We start from the raw sequence: 19438 nt of genomic DNA, 5'->3' as shown, positions 1-19438 counted from the left end.
GGAAGAAGTTTTTATGCTTCTATGCATATAGCATTGATCAGCTAGTTTTAGGGTACAGTAAAAGGGATAGGCTGCAGCTGCTTATGCGTCTCTTGACTTCAATGTCTCACCTGTCCTTGGTTGAGGTGGAGTGAGGAGGGAATAGGATGTACTGTACAATGCATGTGTGGTGCTCTGCATCCGCCGTGGCCAGCACTCCCTGAAAACGACAGCATCCAGGTGTTCTTTTAGTGCTGCGCACTTGCCGAGCGCTGATCTGAGCTCAGCCTTGCTGAGTGGAGTGTGTAACAAGAGTGCACTTTTGTGACATAAAGGCAACAACAAGATTCAAATGGGGAAAGACGACTTTGAAAGCTCTCATAGAAACACTTTAACAAATGTGTTTTACAGATGACACTAAACATGATTTAATTTTCCTGTTAACAGACTAGCAATGTCAATCAGCTGTCAAAGCAATAATGTAAAACGTTTATGGATGGTGATTTATTATTTCCACCAGCTGTGTTAATTCTCCCATTCCTCTCACCTTCATTGGCAGCTCTGTCACCATGTTGACGATGCCTTCACCACTAGCAGCAAAGTGAAAACCTTCTGAAAGACGAATCCTGAAAAGTATTGACACAGATAAGTTTCCACAGCATACAATCAGGGTTTGGCTCTGATAGCATCCATTAATATGCACAAGACTGAGATAATATAATGTAGTATTGAATTTGTTTATGAGCAAGTATATTTCAATGTTATAAGTATACAAACTGTCAAGTATTAGAAAAGAAGAACTGAAAACATGGAACTTCCCAGTACATCTCCATGAGCCCCAAACAATATGCCATTATGATTTATGACATTACATTATGAGTTATGGTGCCCTCAATGAGATGGTGGACATGTAAGCAGTTGTGAAATAAGGGGCTGTGATGCCCTTCGAAAGATTGCCAACTCACTCGGACAGCATGGAGAGGATGTGAGCCACCGCCTGCAGGGGGACGGGAGGGCCAAGCCCGCTCTGCACTGCCCAAACCCAGCGCTGGTGAAAGAAGTATCGGGAAAGCGAGGCCAGCGTTGAGGAGGCCGTGCGGCTAGCAGCCACAGTGAGGGGTGCAGACATGTTAGGAGCCTGGGTGAAGTGCTCCATGTTAAGGATGAATGGGGTGCGGTAGTCAGACGGGAGCTTCTCATACCTGTGTATCAAAACCAAGTCAGTTGCTCTGGTCCACTGAGAGAGGATAAGTCAAGTCTTAACTCTAATTCCCTGCTCTTAATGTGACTCAAAATACGATTCAAATTCCAGTTTAGGAAAAGTATTCCAAGCAAGAAGCCCGTAGGCTCTGATGCGAGTTACCTGATCAGCAGCTTCTCTAGGGGTTTGTTGAGCACCACCACACAGGGCCGGTCAGACAGTGCCGGTTTGGGGGTGGGGAGAGGGGGCGACTTAGAGGGGGAGGCATTCCCCAGGATCTTCCTCTTCACTTTGGGGGTGGCTTCCTTGTTCTGGACACGGTGGGGGAACCGTAGCCTGAGGATCTGTTCCCTCAGCTCATCTACAATCTGGAAAGGGTGGGAGGCGACACCGCCCTCAGTGGTTAGCTGGGCCCCTCACATTTCCATGTCCCAAAATGGACTCGCTTATGTGGATTTTCAGTCACTGGAAATGGTGTACTGACCCTTGCTTTGCATCTCCATATTCCTTCAGACTCTTCAATACCACAGTGTTATGAAGCCCAAGTAGGATCATCTAATTTGTTGCAGCAGCTCTGGTTTGCGAAGGCTTTGTCTAACTGGCTGAGGGATGCTGACGTGACGCTTACCTTGTTCCTGATGTGAGCAAGGGTCCCGATGGGGAACCCCAGGCGGAGGACCATGCAGGGAGCCTTGGAGATCAGACGCACCAGGTAGAAGGAGGTGGGAGGCTGGTCAGAGGCGCTGCTGGGTAGACAAGGGTTGAACGGCAACGTAACGTACACCTAGCATACCCAAGGACTACATCACACACGATCCTCACAGGCATGGCTCATCACCTGTAAATGAGCTTGACGTAGGAGTACCCCTCCACCAGCACAAAACTGCTCCAGTCCCGTAGCAGGGAGGTGAGGGCCGAGTGGGAAATGCGGCACTGGATGGTGCTGAAGCGCCCATTGCTGCCAGCCGTGTGCAGGTGCTTGGGGACGGGACTGGAAAGAGAGACACAGTTATTGGGTTGTGGGGGGGGGAGTGTTCCTTCCTCCTCTTTCACAGTGAGGCATCCACACCTATGAGAACTACAGTACTAAAGAAAGGAACATCTTGGTCAAGGTGTGACATCTCTTACATGTCATGCTCCAGGATGATGGCAATGCGATGCATGTGCAGCCACCTCTGCCAGAAATTGGCATCCATGGAGAGGATGGGCTTCCAGTAGGAGGCAAACTGGGACTGACTGGAGTCCTTGGAGCCGCTGTGCTGGAGGGACAGCACCTGCAGAAGACACATTGGACCGTCAGAAGGCATCAGGGTCAGAGCCCAGAACCACAAAAAGAACAAACCACAGGAACAATGCAGGGACGTACCGGCGTGGTGGATCCAGGTGGGATGTAGAAGAGAGGGACCCCGTTCTTAGTACTTTCTGGGATCATGTAGTGCTCCGGTATGGAGTTGAATGACTGCAAGTGAACCAGCATCTGATCCGTCTGGTTTATGCTACAGATAGAAGATAAAACAAGAAGGTAATCATGGCATTCACACAAGGTGTAATGTCAGTGCAAACATGATCGGCCAAGTGTTCAATGCTCTTTGTATTACAGAGACAAATATCGCTAGCTTGCTTCGACTTTTTTGACATTCATTTAACACCATTTTGCCCATGAAGCTGTATGAAACTGTACTGAACCGTTTCCAATCGACTCTGCGCCCACACCTTCTCCGCACGAGTTAGTGTGTAGTGTAGGGCTGACCTCTGCAGCGTGTTCCAGAAGCGGCGGATGACGGAGGTGCGGTAGGGGCTGGTGATGGGCTTCCTCATGGTGCAGCTGATGTCGTGCAGGATGTCGTAGCTGCCCTCCATGGTTACCTCCACCCAGGTGGTGCGCTTGCCTGGGTCCAGCGGCCACGACGCCACTGCCAGGTACTCGATGCGCATGTTGTGCTTCCACAGGAGGACCAGCTTCACCTCCAGCTGGGTGCCCCCTGCAGAGGCCACAGCGACAGCATGAGCAGCGCTCATGTGAAAGCACTGTGCACTAGGGCTGCCCGATTATGGCAGAAATCATGATCACGATTATTTTGGTCAAAATTGAGATCACAATTATTTAACACGATTACTTGTTGACTTTGGAAACATCATGCATTTATTGAACTTCTAAAAAAAAAAAAAACTTCACCGTCACACCGGTGTGATTTGCCGTTTAATGCGTATGCTAAAACCGGTGCGATTAGAACACAAGATTGGAAAAATTCTAGCTAATTTTACCTTTGAAGAAACTGTGATTTAACGTTAAAATAGCAAATGCTAAAGAAGTTTAATAATGCTAATGAAAACAGAACAAACGATGTGATCTAACATGCGCGCTACATAGCATAAAAATAAGCTATGTGAAAGGGTTAACAGTAGATTTTCTTGAACTTTAAATATAATTCAAATGAAAAACAAAAAAATGTTTAGAAAATAAGAAAAATAAACTAAATGAAATTATACATACATACATATATATATATACATATATACATATATATAAATATATATATATATATATATATATATATATATATATATATATATATATATATATATATAATTATATAATATAATGCAGCACAATAATCGTTTTATCTCGATTATTTCGATTTGGCCACAATACAAGCATATATTACTATGACAGTATTATTTACTAGGAAGGCATACACTTATAAGTTAGTGTGTCCCCTTTTCCCATAATCAAAAAGTGTGTATTGCACTGGACTTCATTGTAACATGGTGGTGTTCAGTGAGGTACTGTGCGAAGGCTTCTCTGGTTACCTTTGGTGAGGTTGATCTCACGGATGGTGTAACCCTCCCTCAGCCTCACAGACACCACGCTCACCAGGTGAGCGTGAACCTCCTTCTCTGTGTGCTTCTTCCTGCGCATCACCAGGGCAGGGTTCCCGCTGGCCGACACCAAGTGCTCATTGAAGAGCTTATGCTGGGAGACTGTGAGGCATCACACACAAACATACACACAATCACTATACTTATTACCCAAAACTCAACTCATCATTGGCAATACATCAGAAACACAACCACAAACTGTAATACCACCCACAGACGCACACACACACATCCTTGCCGTTTTGTCCCTCAGCTGAACATCAGATAGGTCAATCCACCTCAAAAGATTTGGGCCCAGCGCCCATCGTCTCAGAACTTGCGGACACTTTACCAGAAGATACAAACTGATGAGGGAAAATGTTCAATGTGGGAAAATGTTTATTGGGTCCTAGATAAGTGGATGGATGGATAACCACGTCAGCCATCTTTGTTTCCTGATGTTTACTATAAAAATCAATAACTGCAAAACTATGACTCAGATCTGTGCACAAGGAATCCAAATCAACAGCCAAAAGCACATTGTTAAGCCTCTAAACTCCTAAACATCCTCTAAACATAATTTCAATATTTAACTGAACAACACATAAATGTAATTTCTCCATGTGACAAGTAGTATGGAGCTTCAAGTAGGATGGTACTTCTCAAATTAAATTCCTAAAAAAGAAGATGCTTGGGTCCAAAACTGTCACGGTTATGTTTTTTACCTGTCGAGAGAATTACATTTATTCTTGCAAGTCACTTCTTTCATCACTTCATGCCTTCTGATAGTATGGGAGCAAGTTCAGAGATGGCTGGTGTCAAAACAACTTCTCGTCAGACCACGACATGGAATGAATCATGCATAGATTCATCAAGAAGCCTCCCACTGTTCCTAATGGCAACAGCCTGACTGAGGAAAATGTACTGCCTGTATATTTTTCTGAATGTGGCTACACCATCTCTGTAAAATGTGCATGTAATTTATCGTAATTTGGCATACTGTACTCTCAAATGCAAAAATCATGCTGTGTTTAAACAAGTGTCACAGCTAGGCAACCAAAAAACAGGTCACAACTGGTATAACTGCACCCAGGTGTCCTGTGAGCCGTACATGCCATATACCTCCTTTTAACAGTAAGAGGAAATGAATTACATGAATAGTTGCACTCTGCATTTTCACATCCTGTCAGACATGTTTTGGTGTACACTCAATCAACCCTATTTGAGGCTTCATGCTCCTCAGCTCAAAAACTACAAATGTGACTCATTTCTGTGTTTTTCTTTATATAAAAATGGGTAAGTAGCTACTCTGCAACTCAGGCAAGTTCAAGACGTCACATACTGCAAGAATAAAGAAAACATATCTAAGCATCATGCAATGGTACCAACACAACAATACTATCAAGGCACCACAAAGAAAGCTTTGTTATATGATCTATTTTTCCATTTTTAATAGGAAAGGAAGCTCACAGTCTACCTCAAAGTCGTTCCATAATGCAGCACACACCATTTTAATGGTGTTTAGAAAAGGACGAGTAAAGGACCGATCTGGACAGACAGCGATTCCGTTTTCCTGATTCTTATTAAAACATGAAAATAAACAAAAAGCTTAATTTGGAGCTTAGATTTTTGGAGCAAATGAATGTAACACATCAGCAAACTTGGCAGTACATTACACAAACCATCACCCTGAGCTCTGCAGGTAATTACAGAGAAAAATGATTGCTACATTTAAGAATTATTGGACTTCAGGAAGAAATGATCCTGAAGTGCAAAATGTTACTGATGGAATGTTAGATGAAAAATATCATATTGACAGCTAGCTGACATGACAAGTTCAGGATGCGTTTCTTCATATGTTTCTTTCTCTCCCCATAATGCAACAAAGTTGCAGTCTCATTTTGTTAGTAAGCTGTGTGCTAGAAGAAACCTGAATAGTCAGTGTCAGGTATCCTCTGTGTTACATCTTCCATCGATACCTGAATGAATCATTAACTTGTGATATGACTTGTTATATGTTCTTATACCAATTAAATGTTGTTTTTAGCACAATGGATTGGAGAAATATGTTGTTTATCCCAATTAGCATGATGGTTTTCTGGTAGAACTAAAAGTTTATTATAAGTCAAAGTGAAACCCATGACATAACTATGATGCAATTCTGTGCTGTAGTCTCAAACTCAAATTCCCACCATAAATAGGATCGTATTTTATGTTTTTTTTTCTTACATTCTTTAGATAGCACCTGAGACCCCTATATGTTCAACATGCAGACCTCAAATTAGGCAAAGAGTTATAGGTTTTTGCCCATTTTAATCTGCAGTCAGCAGGTATCAGTAACTGGGAAAATTGGATTCAGTCACCATGTAGAGCCAATCCTCGAAAAACCTGTGAACCTTTTATTGGCCCAGACAGGTTGCCTGGACCAATAAAAGGTTCGACAATAAGTAAAATCTCCTGACACATTAAAAGGATAAAGCTGAGAATGCCTGAATTCTTATGAAGAAGAGGTAAATACACATGGAACAGACTCACTCCACAAAAGTTTTAGTTGTAGCTGTAAGTGGAAAATACTAGAGGCAATTAAGGGAATCCTTCCTGTGGGGGGGGGAAAAATCACTAAATTTTCCACGTTGGAATAACCACTGTAGTATGCAAGCTGTGAAAGAAAGACTTTTGAAAAGGAAAATCTTAAACACGATAGTGATATAGCTGGTGTACTGCACTCCATTTTATGTTCTGTCAGTCTGTTCAGTTCTTACCACAGTAGTACTCTGGGTTCATAGACTCGCTGGTCTTCAGGAAAGAGTAGGTCAGGAAGGCCTTGTGATAGGTGTTCATTTCCTGATTGGAAACATCCAGGTCGGGACATATTGACAGGTAGGACCCAAAGGTAGCCAGGGAGATGAACTTCATGAGCTCCACATTCGGAATGTACCCAAAGCTGCAGTCATATGAGTAGGCTCCTCCCACCTGGCCAGTCATACAAACATAGGGAGTACCAAGCTGAGTAATCAACAAAATAGCTATCATTTTCCCCCAATGTTCCACCATGTCTTCCCAGTGTCCTTATAAATAAGATCAGAAGGCTTTCACTTAAATTTACCATTTGTACACAGAAAATCTCTGGCACCATCAGTCATATGATGGCTTTTCCCTAAGCTTTCCCACTGCTATCACCAAACACTCAGAAGCTGAAGTGAGAAGCCGAATATAATCACCACTTACACTGTTGAATAATAATAACTTCATACATTTACAGTCAATCTCCGCTTTGGAGCCTTTAAGCATCATTGCCTACCTGAACAAAGGAACATGCTATGGTTCCACTTCTGAGCTGGTTGAGAAGGGTCTCACACACAGCCACATCAGGCACACTGGTCACCCCATCTGTGATGATGATTATACCTGCAGGGCCAATGCACATGACCGCTTAATAGATAAAACTACAGGGCCAAAGCCTGTTAACACAATCCATCATTACGGACGCATGCCATAAGCCTCCAATTTACAACACCGTATACTCTTAAATCAGCAGTATAAATGCCATGTTAGCAGGAGATGGACAGGAAAGGGCAAATGATCACCAGCACTGGAGTTGGGGGGTAGAAGCTGGAGGGCCAAGATCCCCTGCCTAACCATGCTGACCAGCCCTACATCTGCCGTCACCATGGAAACACCCAGCTTCCTCTGGGGCTGGTCCTCCATCACATCGCCTGTGATCCCAGGGCACAAAATGGCCCCATCCGGCTGCATGTGACAAAGAAAGAGTGTTCTTTGGTAATATCGTATAAACAGACCACAGTGAGCACATTTGAGTGGGATTCTTCAGCTCCAGATCATACCTGTCCTCTGGCTTGGTGTTGCTGTTGTTGGAGGACCTCAGCAATGTTGTTCTCTACTGCCCTGAGCTGTTGGTAGATCTGCTGCAAGAACTGGTCCAGATCTGTACGATTCAGCTGACAGCCCTGCACCAATACCTACACAAGAAACAAAGTACCTTCAGCTGGGAAGATATGTGAGCGGAAGTTCAAGTGTAAGCAGCCCATGTACGAAAGAACATGGAACATTATAATATGGGACTGAATCTGGAGTTTATGTGTCCGTTCCGGGGTGTTAAAAGAAGTACTACATGACTTCTTTTAGAGCAGTCAGCACTAGGACTTTTTACACAGTGTAAAATCTGAGGGTAACTGCAAGGACCTGATGAGAGTGGAGTCCGATAATGGAGGAGTAGGCAAGGATGGTGATGAAGATCTCGGGCTGGGACATGAGATCGGTGCCAGGGACTTTAAAAGGTCTGGCCAGTCCGGCCAAGCACCGGGATAGGGCATGGAACACCTCATCAAATATCATCTCCCCGGTGCTGTCATCCTGCAAGCAAAAAGGCAAACCAAAGGACTGATACCATGCAAGAATGTCAATGCAGGAAAGACTGTGGACTAGCCTCTTTAAAACATAGGCCGAGATGATTCACCTCTAGGTGGCACTCACAACAAAACAGGTACGAGTGCAAACTGTTGTATATGATTAACACTCAAGGTGCCAAACTCCCTCCCAGAGAACTGCCACTGTTTCATTTCAGCTCATTCACAGCAACATTGATCATCTCATTCATTGTTTATTTTTTTCTGTTGTTGTTGCTTTTTTTATTTTTGTTTTTCCTTGATCTATTCTAGCCCTAAAATATCTGAGAGTAAATATCCGTTGAACGGAAGACATTAAATTCCAAACACATTTGATTCAAATCAAATGTCTAGTCTAAAAAAAAGTAACTACGTAATTCCTTGTTTCTATGAACTGATGGAAGCAGAATCACACAGTCACAATGCACTGAGTCCCACCCCCTGTGTTTACTACCTCACATATAACGCCTCTGCAGTATTTTTAAAGCCTTAAGGTTCCACCATTTCCATTAAATGATAGTATCAGCCTCAGGCCAATTCCAATCTTCAGTGACTGTCAGAAACCAACTGGGCCAGTGAGTATGGCTGGCAAAAAAGTCATTAGTTTCTAAAGGCTTAATAAAACGCACTAAATGCAGCACTGACTATGCGTTTCACTTTAAACGCTCCATATATAGATACATGATACTTGTCAACAACCAATCAATCAATCAATTTATCTCCAAATCAGCACCCATTGTTTTTTGTTTGTCTGGGATTGATGTTGCCAGACTGGGTTACACTTGGCCAGCAACAATGGCCGGTGTCATTCCAGCATTGAGTGTGACGACTCAAAGGGCTGATATTACCTGGAAAACATTCACATTGATTCTGAACAAGCAGCCAGATACATGAGGCAAAGGCAGAACATAAACAAAATGGGTCAATAACCTGCACCTGAAGTAAAGGATAGCTTCCAGCAACTGCATTAACTGAAAACTGGTAAAACCTTGGTTTTGTGCACTTCTCTTTAATCACGATCTACATATTTACCACAGCCATACTTACTTTGGTATCTTTCATCTGCTGATAATTTGGCATTGCTGTATTCATCAAAAATCACAAAGAGAATATGCTGTTAAGCAAGTCTAGTGCAGCACATGGAGCTTGGTGAATGTTTAGTTTTTGCTTTGCTGGGGCTAATCAGATAAAATGCTGCCAGTTAAGTGACTTGCAGGAAACCTCCCCCTCCCTTCTGATGTAACTGCCACTCTTACCACGATCCCTGTGGAGGGGCTGAGATCCAGCTCGATGATGAAGCGGTATCGCCGGGCCAGGAAGATGACCCGGGTTGACGGCACCAGCTGGTACGGAAGGGCGGAGGGTGACAGGTCTGGCTGCCATCCCTTCGGGAGGATGCTGAGCACATCCAGTTCATTTTCTGAGTTCAGCTGTAGTGATGGGACAATCACATGGCATTAAAACACCAGTAACAGCACTGTGACTGCAAACCCCCCTCAAACCCATGCTTGTCACTCACCAGCTCTGTATTCGGGGTCGGCCGGATGACCTGATTGAGTTTGCTCAGGAACCAAGCGAGGCGCACGTTTCGGGAAATGCGGTACTCCTCTTTCATGAGCAGGTAAACCTGGTCTGCCTCCTCCACCTGATGCAGGAAGAATGAAGGCGATTACCTCTGTCACACACTGACTTCAATGTGCCAATCAGAGTTCTGGTTTGGAGGATCAGGCTCAGAACAAGAAAGGCAGAATATTGATGGGACTAGACAGTCGCTCATGTTTCAGTTTTGACAAGCTCTTTGACAAGCTCATTGTTACACGGGGTTCTTCATCACGTGAAGGCAGAGTACTGGTTCTGGACCAATTTTATTATTTGCATTGGTGGATAATACAGTATGTACATAATTACTCTGAATAAGGGTGTCCTCTAAGCATGTAGGCTAAACAATACAATGAGGAATGTAAAGTTAGGAATGGAACTGTACCAGGGTAAGCTAACTGTTTCTCCTCTTTCACCTACAATAAAATTTAAAGCATGCTGTACAGTTTTTTGGTGCTCTGGATACATATGCTAGAGGCTAAAGGCTGTAGCCAAGCCTCCAGTCATTTAAATACATTACAACTGACTGACTACTTCTGTAATAAATAGGCTTGACAGGATTCCATTGTTAGCAGTAATCCATGATAAATTGCAGTTTCACTAAATTCACTAAATTCAATCAATCCATTGATTAAAAAAAATCTAAATGAAGCCTAACCAGGGTGACTCTTGAGCAGTTTCTTAAAACTCGGTGACATTCCTGGGACCATTTGTCTTGACATGTAAAGCACCATTTTGTGAAATTTCTAGAAAGCATACAACTGGGTGAGTCTATCAATAGTACACTCGGTGAGTTTCTACCAATGGGAGCCTTGGTGAGTGTCTATGGTGGCCCTGAGGAATACAAGACATCAGGAAGTTTCAAGCTGCAGACATGGTTAATGTCACACAAATGAACACTCCACAGGCCAAAAAAATAGAGGAAAAATTTTAAATAGACAATACAGCTACTAATGAGGGACTTGCAATACCTGAATATGGAAGTGCTTTCTCAGGGCATGAGTTAAGGATGCTAACAATAGAATATTTTAAAAATTAATATCAGCACTATAATTGAAATCCTGACTGGAAACAATAGATTTGAGGGCTTTAGAGTGGTGTGTCAATTGCTGATCAAAGTGAACATTTGACTTTAATAAGGTGTGTTGATACAATCTCTTGTATTGTGAATGTATGTAATTTAACTACAAACCATTGGTTTGTGTATTAAAAGTCATTAATTTGCACATCAAATGACATACATTCTAAAATGTACAACATGATTTTGACATGTATTATCCATATGATTGTGTGCTGTGCAATTTTGTTTTTGGCACTAGGCTCTGCTTGCTCATTTTCAAATTATTGTAGAAGGGTCTGGCTGCATATTTTCCTGTGACACTCACTGAAAAAATAGATATTTGTATCTCACACCTGTAATAGTCACAATAACTGAATCCTAGCAAATACATTTATAATGACCAATCTACAGAAGTTACAAAGATAATCAGTGGCAGAAAAAAACACTTAAACTGGCAGTACTTCAGCATTTCCCAAAATCCCTGCCAGGTTACAAGCTGCAAAATTGACTTACTGAACAAAGACATTTCTATACAAGAAGCAGAATTCCTGTAACTCCTGAAATCTGATCAGCTTTCCAAAATTGCTGTGTCCATTTGACAATATACTGGCATAACTTCGCAATGCAAGAGGTGCTGACTACAAAATAGTTGGCCATCGAAAAACCTACCTCATAATCCTGTTCAGTTTTATATGTATGCTAATATCACATTGAAAGAGATCTAAGAAGGCTTTTGAAGAATTTGCCTTTACACAAATTTACACTTTCCAGCAAGTGAGCACGCCACAGGTTACACGTTTTATGACTAGGCAATATTTAGCTAAGGACATATTGCAGCTTGCTCTGCTCAAAATCTGTCAAACGCAATCTTAATCAGCACATTAAAGATTTCAGTAACTTTCCACTGAAAAAACCAAGTAATTTACAAATACGTATGATATTAAGAATATAATGCAAGACCCTGCTTTCACACCAAAACTGCACTGCTCTATTCTACACTAAGGAACTTGCTCGCTGCCTAATAAAATCTCCAAGAAAATCACTAAAACTTATTGTTCCAACTAGGCAAATAAAACCAGAAGCAGTGTATGTGATCATCACTGAAAACACAGAAGGGTGGGGGCTTCAGTCAGATGACCCACACGAGAACATAACTGGCAAGCTAAGACATTCCATTTGATATTGAGCTAGCTACTTAGCTAACCAGCAAGTTTATGAAGATGGTGGTCAAACTTCGTTATGAATAATATTTCAGACATGGTCTACCTGATTAATCTACCTAGCTAGCACCCTAACGCAAACACAAGATGCATACTTCTATTTATCGGGTTAGATAAGCACCAGGCAAAATCATTTACAGATAAACCCAGCTAATTGTGAGTCACCAAACAAATAGCTTAGTCAGCTAGTCCAGCCAGTTTTCTAACGTTACAGTCTAGCTTTTAATAAATGCAACTAGCAAGACAGCTGGCTAAACCTCTTGCAGGTCGACCAGCTAACTATTTATGTAGCTTTCTAATTAACTAATGTATTCCTGGCTAGCTCGCTCGCTAAATCACTTGGCTTTACCTACTCACCTCATTGTCCTGTCTTTCTGCCATCCCGGTTGTAGCATCCCTAGCAGGTTCGTTGTCTCCCCTTCTTGGTCCGCAGACCAGTGACGATACACACCGCCTTGTTTATTTCGTTAAATTTTTGTTTATTTGGTAGTTCAACCTGCATGGTGACCCGGAAGTACCCCGTGTCGCGGATTGACTCTTGTTAATTCTATGGTAGCGCGACCAAGCGTGATTTCCATGGAGGCGAAGCAGCTACACGGATATTCTATGATGTCATTTAGAAGCTCTGTGGCTAGTGGGCGATGTTGGTCATTAGTCACGTTACCTGGCAATGTGGCTAACCAGCTAACTCGCCCTAGAATAGTAGTAGCAACCCTGTTACTTCGCTACGGTAGACGTCGTAACTGTAACCATAAATATTTTTTCGTTTTCAGTCAGTGTTGCCAACTAGCTAACTGTTACTTAGCTCTACTGTTGATGGCGTGGTAAATGGGAGCTGGCTAAATATAGCTAGCCATTTTACCCCGAAATGAAGTATAAGGAGCAGCATCAGATGGGACTATCAAACTGTTGTACTGTTACAAGCATAACTAGTCTAGCTCTACCTGTCTAGTTAAAATGAAGCCCAACATTATAAAATTAAACCCTGCTATGCTACCCTAGACTAGAAAGATAATGTTTTCTTTTAACAGTATTTTACGTTCATTGGTGTACTGCATGTGTCAAATCGTATAATTTGGATAGTAGGATTCGTAGTTACAGCAAATAACGTTCGTTAAACAAACAAATGGCTGCTCTCTAAATGTCCGCGAATGTGAGTCCGTTAATAACTATCATCAGCCAGGTAGCACCTTGAGAAAATAGTCGGGGACGTCTAAATCGACGACAAACCTCTAATTTCACTCAAAGTCCTCCAAGTCCACGCACAATCCCATAATGCATCTTTGGCATTTCTACGGCAGTCAATCTCTTCCGGGATATCTTTGAGGACTTCGTGAAGTTGCAGTTGGCTAACTGTTATTTTGTGGTAAAATGCAGGTAAGAGAATGAATAGCAAGTTACCCACCATGTTTTATCGAATTAAAGTGCAATACAAGAGGTTGCCAATAATACCGTTTTGTAACCAAAGTACATTCGCCAGCTAGCGTTTACTTAGCCAGCTATTTTCCAGTATCATCTGTAATAGCCACATTAGCCAGTTTGTCAGTGTAACCATATTTCTTTCTAGCTACTTTGTATTATGCTAAACAATGCATTTGATTCTTAATCCCCAGCAAAGAGAGGAAAAACAACTGGAAGCCTCCATAGAGTCGTTAATAACTCGGGTGGCGCATCTCAAGAACTCGCTTCATAGCTTTATTTTTAAACTGGAGAATGAATATGACAGATTGACCTGGTAAGTAACCTAACCAAATAATATAGAGTAGCAGTGTTTTTATGACACTTTGTTTTCCCATAACACCATTTTATATCATGTCAAATAATGACCTTTCTCCAGGCCGTCTGTACTGGACAATTTTGCCCTTTTGTCTGGTCAGCTGAACACCATCAACAAGCTGCTTAGAAACGAGAAAACTCCTTCCTTCCGCAATCAAGTCATAATCCCCCTTCTCTTGTCTCCAGATCGAGACGAAGATCTAGCCGTGAGTTCCATCTTCTGAGAAACATCGTTTTAAACGTGGCCTATTTGTCGCCTTTACGCCGCCGGTGACGAGCAGGTCTTTGTTTTTCCGCTGTAGAAACTGACTGAGCAGCGCGTGCCCGTATTCAGCCACGAGATTGTGCCGGATCACCTGCGCACCAAGCCAGACCCTGAGGTGGAGGAGCAGGAAAAGCAGCTGAGCGCCGAAGCAGCACGCATTGGGCCCGAAGTCGCACAGGTAGGGACAGAGTAGACAGCCAATTTGCTGGCTTCAGTTTCAAGCCTTTTCTGATGAACCCTGAGTCAATTGCCAGCATGCTCACGTTTGGTTATTGACAAGTTTGTCAGGAATCAGTGTATACAGAGAGAATGAGGGGATGAGGGAGAATGATTAAATTCTCTACTATACAGTTGTCTCTTTGTATACTTGTCATGAATTTTGAGAACTCTGCTTCTCCTGTACAGAAACAGATTCAGACTTTGAATAAGCTATGCTCAAACCTACTGGAGAAGCTGAATAACCCTCGGGATGACAGGGAAACGGAGAGTGCTGGTATGTTGATGATCAATCAATTAACCCACAAGAGAAGACTGCAGTTTGCGACAGGTAGAAAGTTACCTAATGAAAACCTTGTATGATCTTTTCAGCTTTGCGTCAGAATAAGCCATCATTCAATCCAGCAGACACCAATGCACTGGTGGCAGCCGTGGGATTTGGGAAGGGCCTGTCAGCAAAATGCCGGCCTCCAGGGCCAGTGCCTCCTGGGCAGCCTGGACAGGGGCCCATGATGGCTGGAGGACCTACCCTGCAACAGGTCACCATAGCTGGGTCATCAGGCCAACCATCAGCCATTGGGGGACCGGTGCCCCCCCAGCAGCCAGGACAGCCAGGTAAAAATTCAGTTTAACAGTACCTTTCTCAACATATCCAGAGTCATTGTTAAAGGCATTGGTTGTAATGAAGGTTTTCTGTAATTCATAATTCAGACATAGACTCAGACTTTTACAGTACTGTATTTGAAAGATTTTGTGTCTTGTTAGAAAAAGTAATAGTGATGATGATAATAGAAGTAATTTAGTGTGGTCACGCTAGTATTAAACAGATACAACTTAGTACTAAAGGTGATGAGTCATTATATCAGCACAATTTCATGTAAAGACTTTTTGGTGTGGGAATATTAACATGATTGTTTGATTCTACAGGAAAAATGGCAAGCAACATTAAGACCAACATTAAGTCTGCATCAATGCAGCATCCCTATAGATGAACTCATTTCTGCAATTCACTGAAGACAGATGACACCGAAAAGTATGCCTAATTGAGTTATGGATTACCCTAAACTGTTGTAAACGTTTGGTCTTTCCGTCATTAAGTTCTGCAACATACTACATTAACTCAATGCATTTAATGTGTCTGGTTATTTTCTTTCCCTCACTTTTAATGCCCTTTTTACACCAAGTAATTGTGCATCAGTTTCAGGAATATTGAATTTCAAATCCATTAAATGATTTATTGGGTGCATTCAGTATTTTTAGAGTGTTCTTTATGTGTGGAGGCACATATTTGTTGTTTTTATTATTTAGTTATATAGTTCATGCATTTTGTATAGTTCACAGTTCATGTTCCTGGCCTCCTGTTTATTTGTGATTCACTCTTAATGTGGGCTGTTTTGTAATAAATTTGATCTATGCTTATGCCAGTGCTCTTTTTGCATTATTCAGTAACTTAACTGAAATTAGAGGGGACATTTGTTGTATAGTTAGGATTATTCAACAATTCAAATATTCGTGGTATGGCTGTGAACAAAATCAAGCATCACCCTCATGTGGTGATATGAAAATGTGCAAGTGAAAGAAATCAATGCTACCCTCTTGTGGCAAAACTTATATTACGTTTATCTGAGGTAGAGAATGAAATTGTCATAACAGGAATATATATATATGTTATACATGAAACAATCAACCTCTCATCTTTGAGGGAAGGTTTAGTTTTTTAAAGTATTACAGCAAAACCTGTCATATTAAAGTAAAAAAAAAAAAAAGTCATGGCAGTTGCAGGTATTCTTTTGTGCATTCTGGCTGCCCCTTCAGGATCTCATGGCCCTTTAAAGTCTGTTCAGGAATCAGATACTCTCATTTTCATTTACTGCACATTTAATGAATGTGTTGTATCAATATCTGTTCCCCACTCATACACACATAAGCTGAACATCAGTTACAGCATTACAGATATTTTAGCAAAGATCAATGATTGTCTTTATGCTTGGCATTTTTTCCTCCTTATCTCCTCTACCTAATTTATCAGGCTGTATTTTGTAATCCGATCTAATTGATCACTTGTTTTATGGTATGACATCACATTGTGCAAGTATAGTTTATACACCTTCACTCTGGCTCATCCTTGGCAGGGAGAGAGGGGAGCATTTGGCAGGGCTGGGTGGGTTTTAACAGCCTTTGTAAATGCCTCATTTACTTTTAATTCAAAAAGTTTCACCCTGCTGTTTTTACTTCCAGGCTTAGTCAAATCAGCCATGTCACTATGTATAAGCCATCCAGAATCTGGCTTTGTTAAAAAGGTTGAACAATGCAGCCAAATTCCAACAGTCTTTGGCAGCAGTGGTAATTTGATAGTTTTATGACAGCTGGAATACCAGCTGTCACTGGAGACATTGATTGTATTCATTGGTTTACTGACACCTGTGAAGGATGAAGTTCTTTAACATTCTGGTTATTGAAAGTCATTCTGTTCCATTTCCACACAGACATTAGGTCCAGAGTGGGCCTGGCACAAATTCAAGTCCGTCACATAGTGTGAGATACTCAGTCATTGGAACATCAATATGGAAAAGAATTCTGCTAGTTTAGTTAACAAAATGCAACAGAACTATGTTATTGCAGCTGTAACAAGCAGCAATAAAAACAGCCATCACCCATAAAAAGGCTTCAAGCTATGCATTAGCTTGCTGGACTGTACTAGATCTGTACTACTGCATAAAAATAGTAAAGGTAAAAAAAAATGTAAATGTAACTAAATTTTAAAAAAAGCTATTTGTATTGATATAGATACTGAAAGACTGCTCAGAAGAAAGCATGTAAAACTCCTGAATTTGGCCAGTGGTCTCACCTCTTTATTGGGGAGTTGCAGGTCTTTCAGAGCAGAGGGTCCTATTCTTATAAAGTCATGGTGACTGTTTGGTGCTTCTGCCCAGCAGTGAAGCTGGCCAGCACTTACAAGACAACAGAAGAGGGAATAAACTTTAAAAAATAATTTATTATTAAAATTCAAAGCAAAGAAACACAGCCTTAGACATAAACACCACAAGATCTTACAAGAGTCTCCTCGCAGCACCCATACACCCGTATTTAATGTGCCTCTGATTAGGCAGGTGTGGTCCATTAACCAATGACTGGCTTCACACACACAGGTAATTAAAATGACAAACAGTTATACAATTTACAACAAACAGATTTGGATGCAGTTGATGAAATGATCTGCTATTGGTAGATTTGAATTGGATTGAAGACAAAAGGCCCCTGAATATTTAACAATTAACAAACTAACAATTAACACACATTCAGTTTCTAGGTGAGGTGAAGGCTCTCCTTCACACTATATTTAGTTGATTGTGAATATGTAGTAGCGGTGAAAGTAATTCAGCAGAACATGCCACTCTCCGGCCTTAAAATGTCAAATGTCATTAACAGAACTGATGAAAAATTTTACACTGACAAGAAGGAGCTTTGGAAAACCTACAGTCTGTCCAAACCATGGCCTCTCCCACGAGGATGGTATTATGTAAAACAGTGTTTCCCAAACCTCTCCCGGAGGACCACTTGTCCTGCATGTTTTAGATTTCTCCCTGCTCCAACACAACTGATACAAATGATCAACTCGTTATGAACTACTGAAGTTGTTTAATAACAAGCTGATCATTTAAATCAGCTGTGTTGGAGCAGGGAGAGATCTAAAACATACAGGACAAGTGGTCCTTCAGGAGAGGTTTGGGAAACGCTGATGTAAAAGAATGGCCACTCCCTTCCCAGCTTGTAAAAGCAATATGGACCACTAGGTGACCTACATACCATATGCCTCATCTCAAAACATCAGTCACAAGCATGGAGAGCAACTGAGACAGTACTCAAACTGCGTTTGATTTTATTTTTTCCACATTGCATATCACACTCTGTTTAAAATTACCCTTTGTCAAGGAAAACCATAGGAGCCATTGCTTTAGCTAATTTACAAATGCGCATAAAACACAACCTACATATATCAAAACTTTTGGCTACCAGTGTTAGAAATATGCAAGCAATTATTCATCCGATGTCCAAATGTATTTAGATAACAGAAGTCTTATTCTGTATTCTGTGTTTTCATCAATGTTGCGAAAGCTATAGCATGAGATTGTTTAAATTGGTTAATGCATGTAAAGGTGTTCCCTATTTTTACAGTACAATAGACTCCTAAAAAACCCTGTGGAAACTGAATCTTCTAGAATGGAATCTTCTTTTTCCATAGCTGCTACTCTCCAAAACATGGGCCACACTTCACCTGTTTTTCCACAATAAAAGGCAATGTAAATATGTGACTAAGCCACATGTTTATCAGTATAAATGTGTATAAATAATTGTCCATTTACAGTAACTATACCTACACATGAACTAACTTCAGGAATGACAGGAAACACAAACCACAGTCTTTGGACAGGTGGTTTAGCTATCAGGTGAGTGAGGCAGCACACTCATACCAAAAGTGACAAATAAATATTCTTCTCATGAGTGCACTGAATGATAGCAGCAAACTAAAATAAGAAAGACCCCTGAGGGAACAAATGTTGTTGCTGTGGTGTTGCCATTCCATACCTTTTTTAAAAAATCACCAGAACGTCTCTGTCTTGTCATAAATTTGGATTTGTTGTCATTAAATAATTCATGGTGGCAAATTTATTGAAGTTCCAAATAAAGATCTGGGAGAATTTTCAGGAAATTCGCAACCAATTAAAAAACCTGTCCCATTCACAAAGTGTGATCCCCTCATTGGACTCAAAGCCAAAGACTTGTATCCCATCGTCAGCAAACGCTTATGCTTTATATTGTATTAAAATACATATCTACTGAACAAATATTATAAAC

General features: G+C 41.4%; 2 protein-coding genes across 2 annotated transcripts in view; one reads left to right on the top strand and one right to left on the bottom strand.

Annotated features, from left to right (window-relative positions):
* Positions 1-12842, bottom strand: part of szt2 (SZT2 subunit of KICSTOR complex) — a 70941-nt gene extending 58099 nt beyond the window's left edge. Inside the window, exons 1-18 of the mRNA XM_036554794.1 lie at positions 12682-12842; positions 9965-10090; positions 9702-9875; positions 8243-8413; positions 7885-8019; positions 7627-7789; positions 7341-7447; positions 6802-7012; positions 3992-4162; positions 2931-3162; positions 2547-2676; positions 2309-2454; positions 2019-2171; positions 1809-1926; positions 1343-1548; positions 945-1181; positions 527-605; positions 111-199 (exon numbers count right to left, since the gene is read on the bottom strand). Coding sequence (XP_036410687.1) covers positions 111-199; positions 527-605; positions 945-1181; positions 1343-1548; positions 1809-1926; positions 2019-2171; positions 2309-2454; positions 2547-2676; positions 2931-3162; positions 3992-4162; positions 6802-7012; positions 7341-7447; positions 7627-7789; positions 7885-8019; positions 8243-8413; positions 9702-9875; positions 9965-10090; positions 12682-12705 — 2672 coding nt within the window. The 5' untranslated portion in view covers positions 12706-12842. The remainder of the gene's footprint in view (positions 1-110; positions 200-526; positions 606-944; positions 1182-1342; positions 1549-1808; positions 1927-2018; positions 2172-2308; positions 2455-2546; positions 2677-2930; positions 3163-3991; positions 4163-6801; positions 7013-7340; positions 7448-7626; positions 7790-7884; positions 8020-8242; positions 8414-9701; positions 9876-9964; positions 10091-12681) is intronic.
* A 542-nt stretch (positions 12843-13384) lies between these two features.
* On the top strand, positions 13385-15734 carry med8 (mediator complex subunit 8). Its single transcript, XM_036522383.1, has 7 exons — positions 13385-13701; positions 13938-14059; positions 14162-14306; positions 14403-14543; positions 14771-14858; positions 14954-15196; positions 15509-15734. Exons 1-7 carry the CDS (start codon positions 13696-13698, stop codon positions 15571-15573), a joined length of 810 nt encoding a protein of 269 aa, XP_036378276.1. The 5' UTR covers positions 13385-13695; the 3' UTR covers positions 15574-15734.
* The last annotated feature ends 3704 nt before the right edge of the window (positions 15735-19438 follow it).

Source organism: Megalops cyprinoides, chromosome 2, assembly GCF_013368585.1.
Source record: "Megalops cyprinoides isolate fMegCyp1 chromosome 2, fMegCyp1.pri, whole genome shotgun sequence".
Classification (NCBI taxonomy): Eukaryota; Metazoa; Chordata; class Actinopteri; order Elopiformes; family Megalopidae; genus Megalops; species Megalops cyprinoides.
This window is presented reverse-complemented; position numbering and strand designations above follow the sequence as displayed.

Bases quoted from the DNA above. Each gene is read 5' to 3' on its own strand.
- med8 (XM_036522383.1), top strand. The intron at 14,544-14,770 runs GTAGGGACAGAG...TCTCCTGTACAG, and splicing joins TTGGGCCCGAAGTCGCACAG to AAACAGATTCAGACTTTGAA. The intron at 14,859-14,953 runs GTATGTTGATGA...TGATCTTTTCAG, and splicing joins CAGGGAAACGGAGAGTGCTG to CTTTGCGTCAGAATAAGCCA.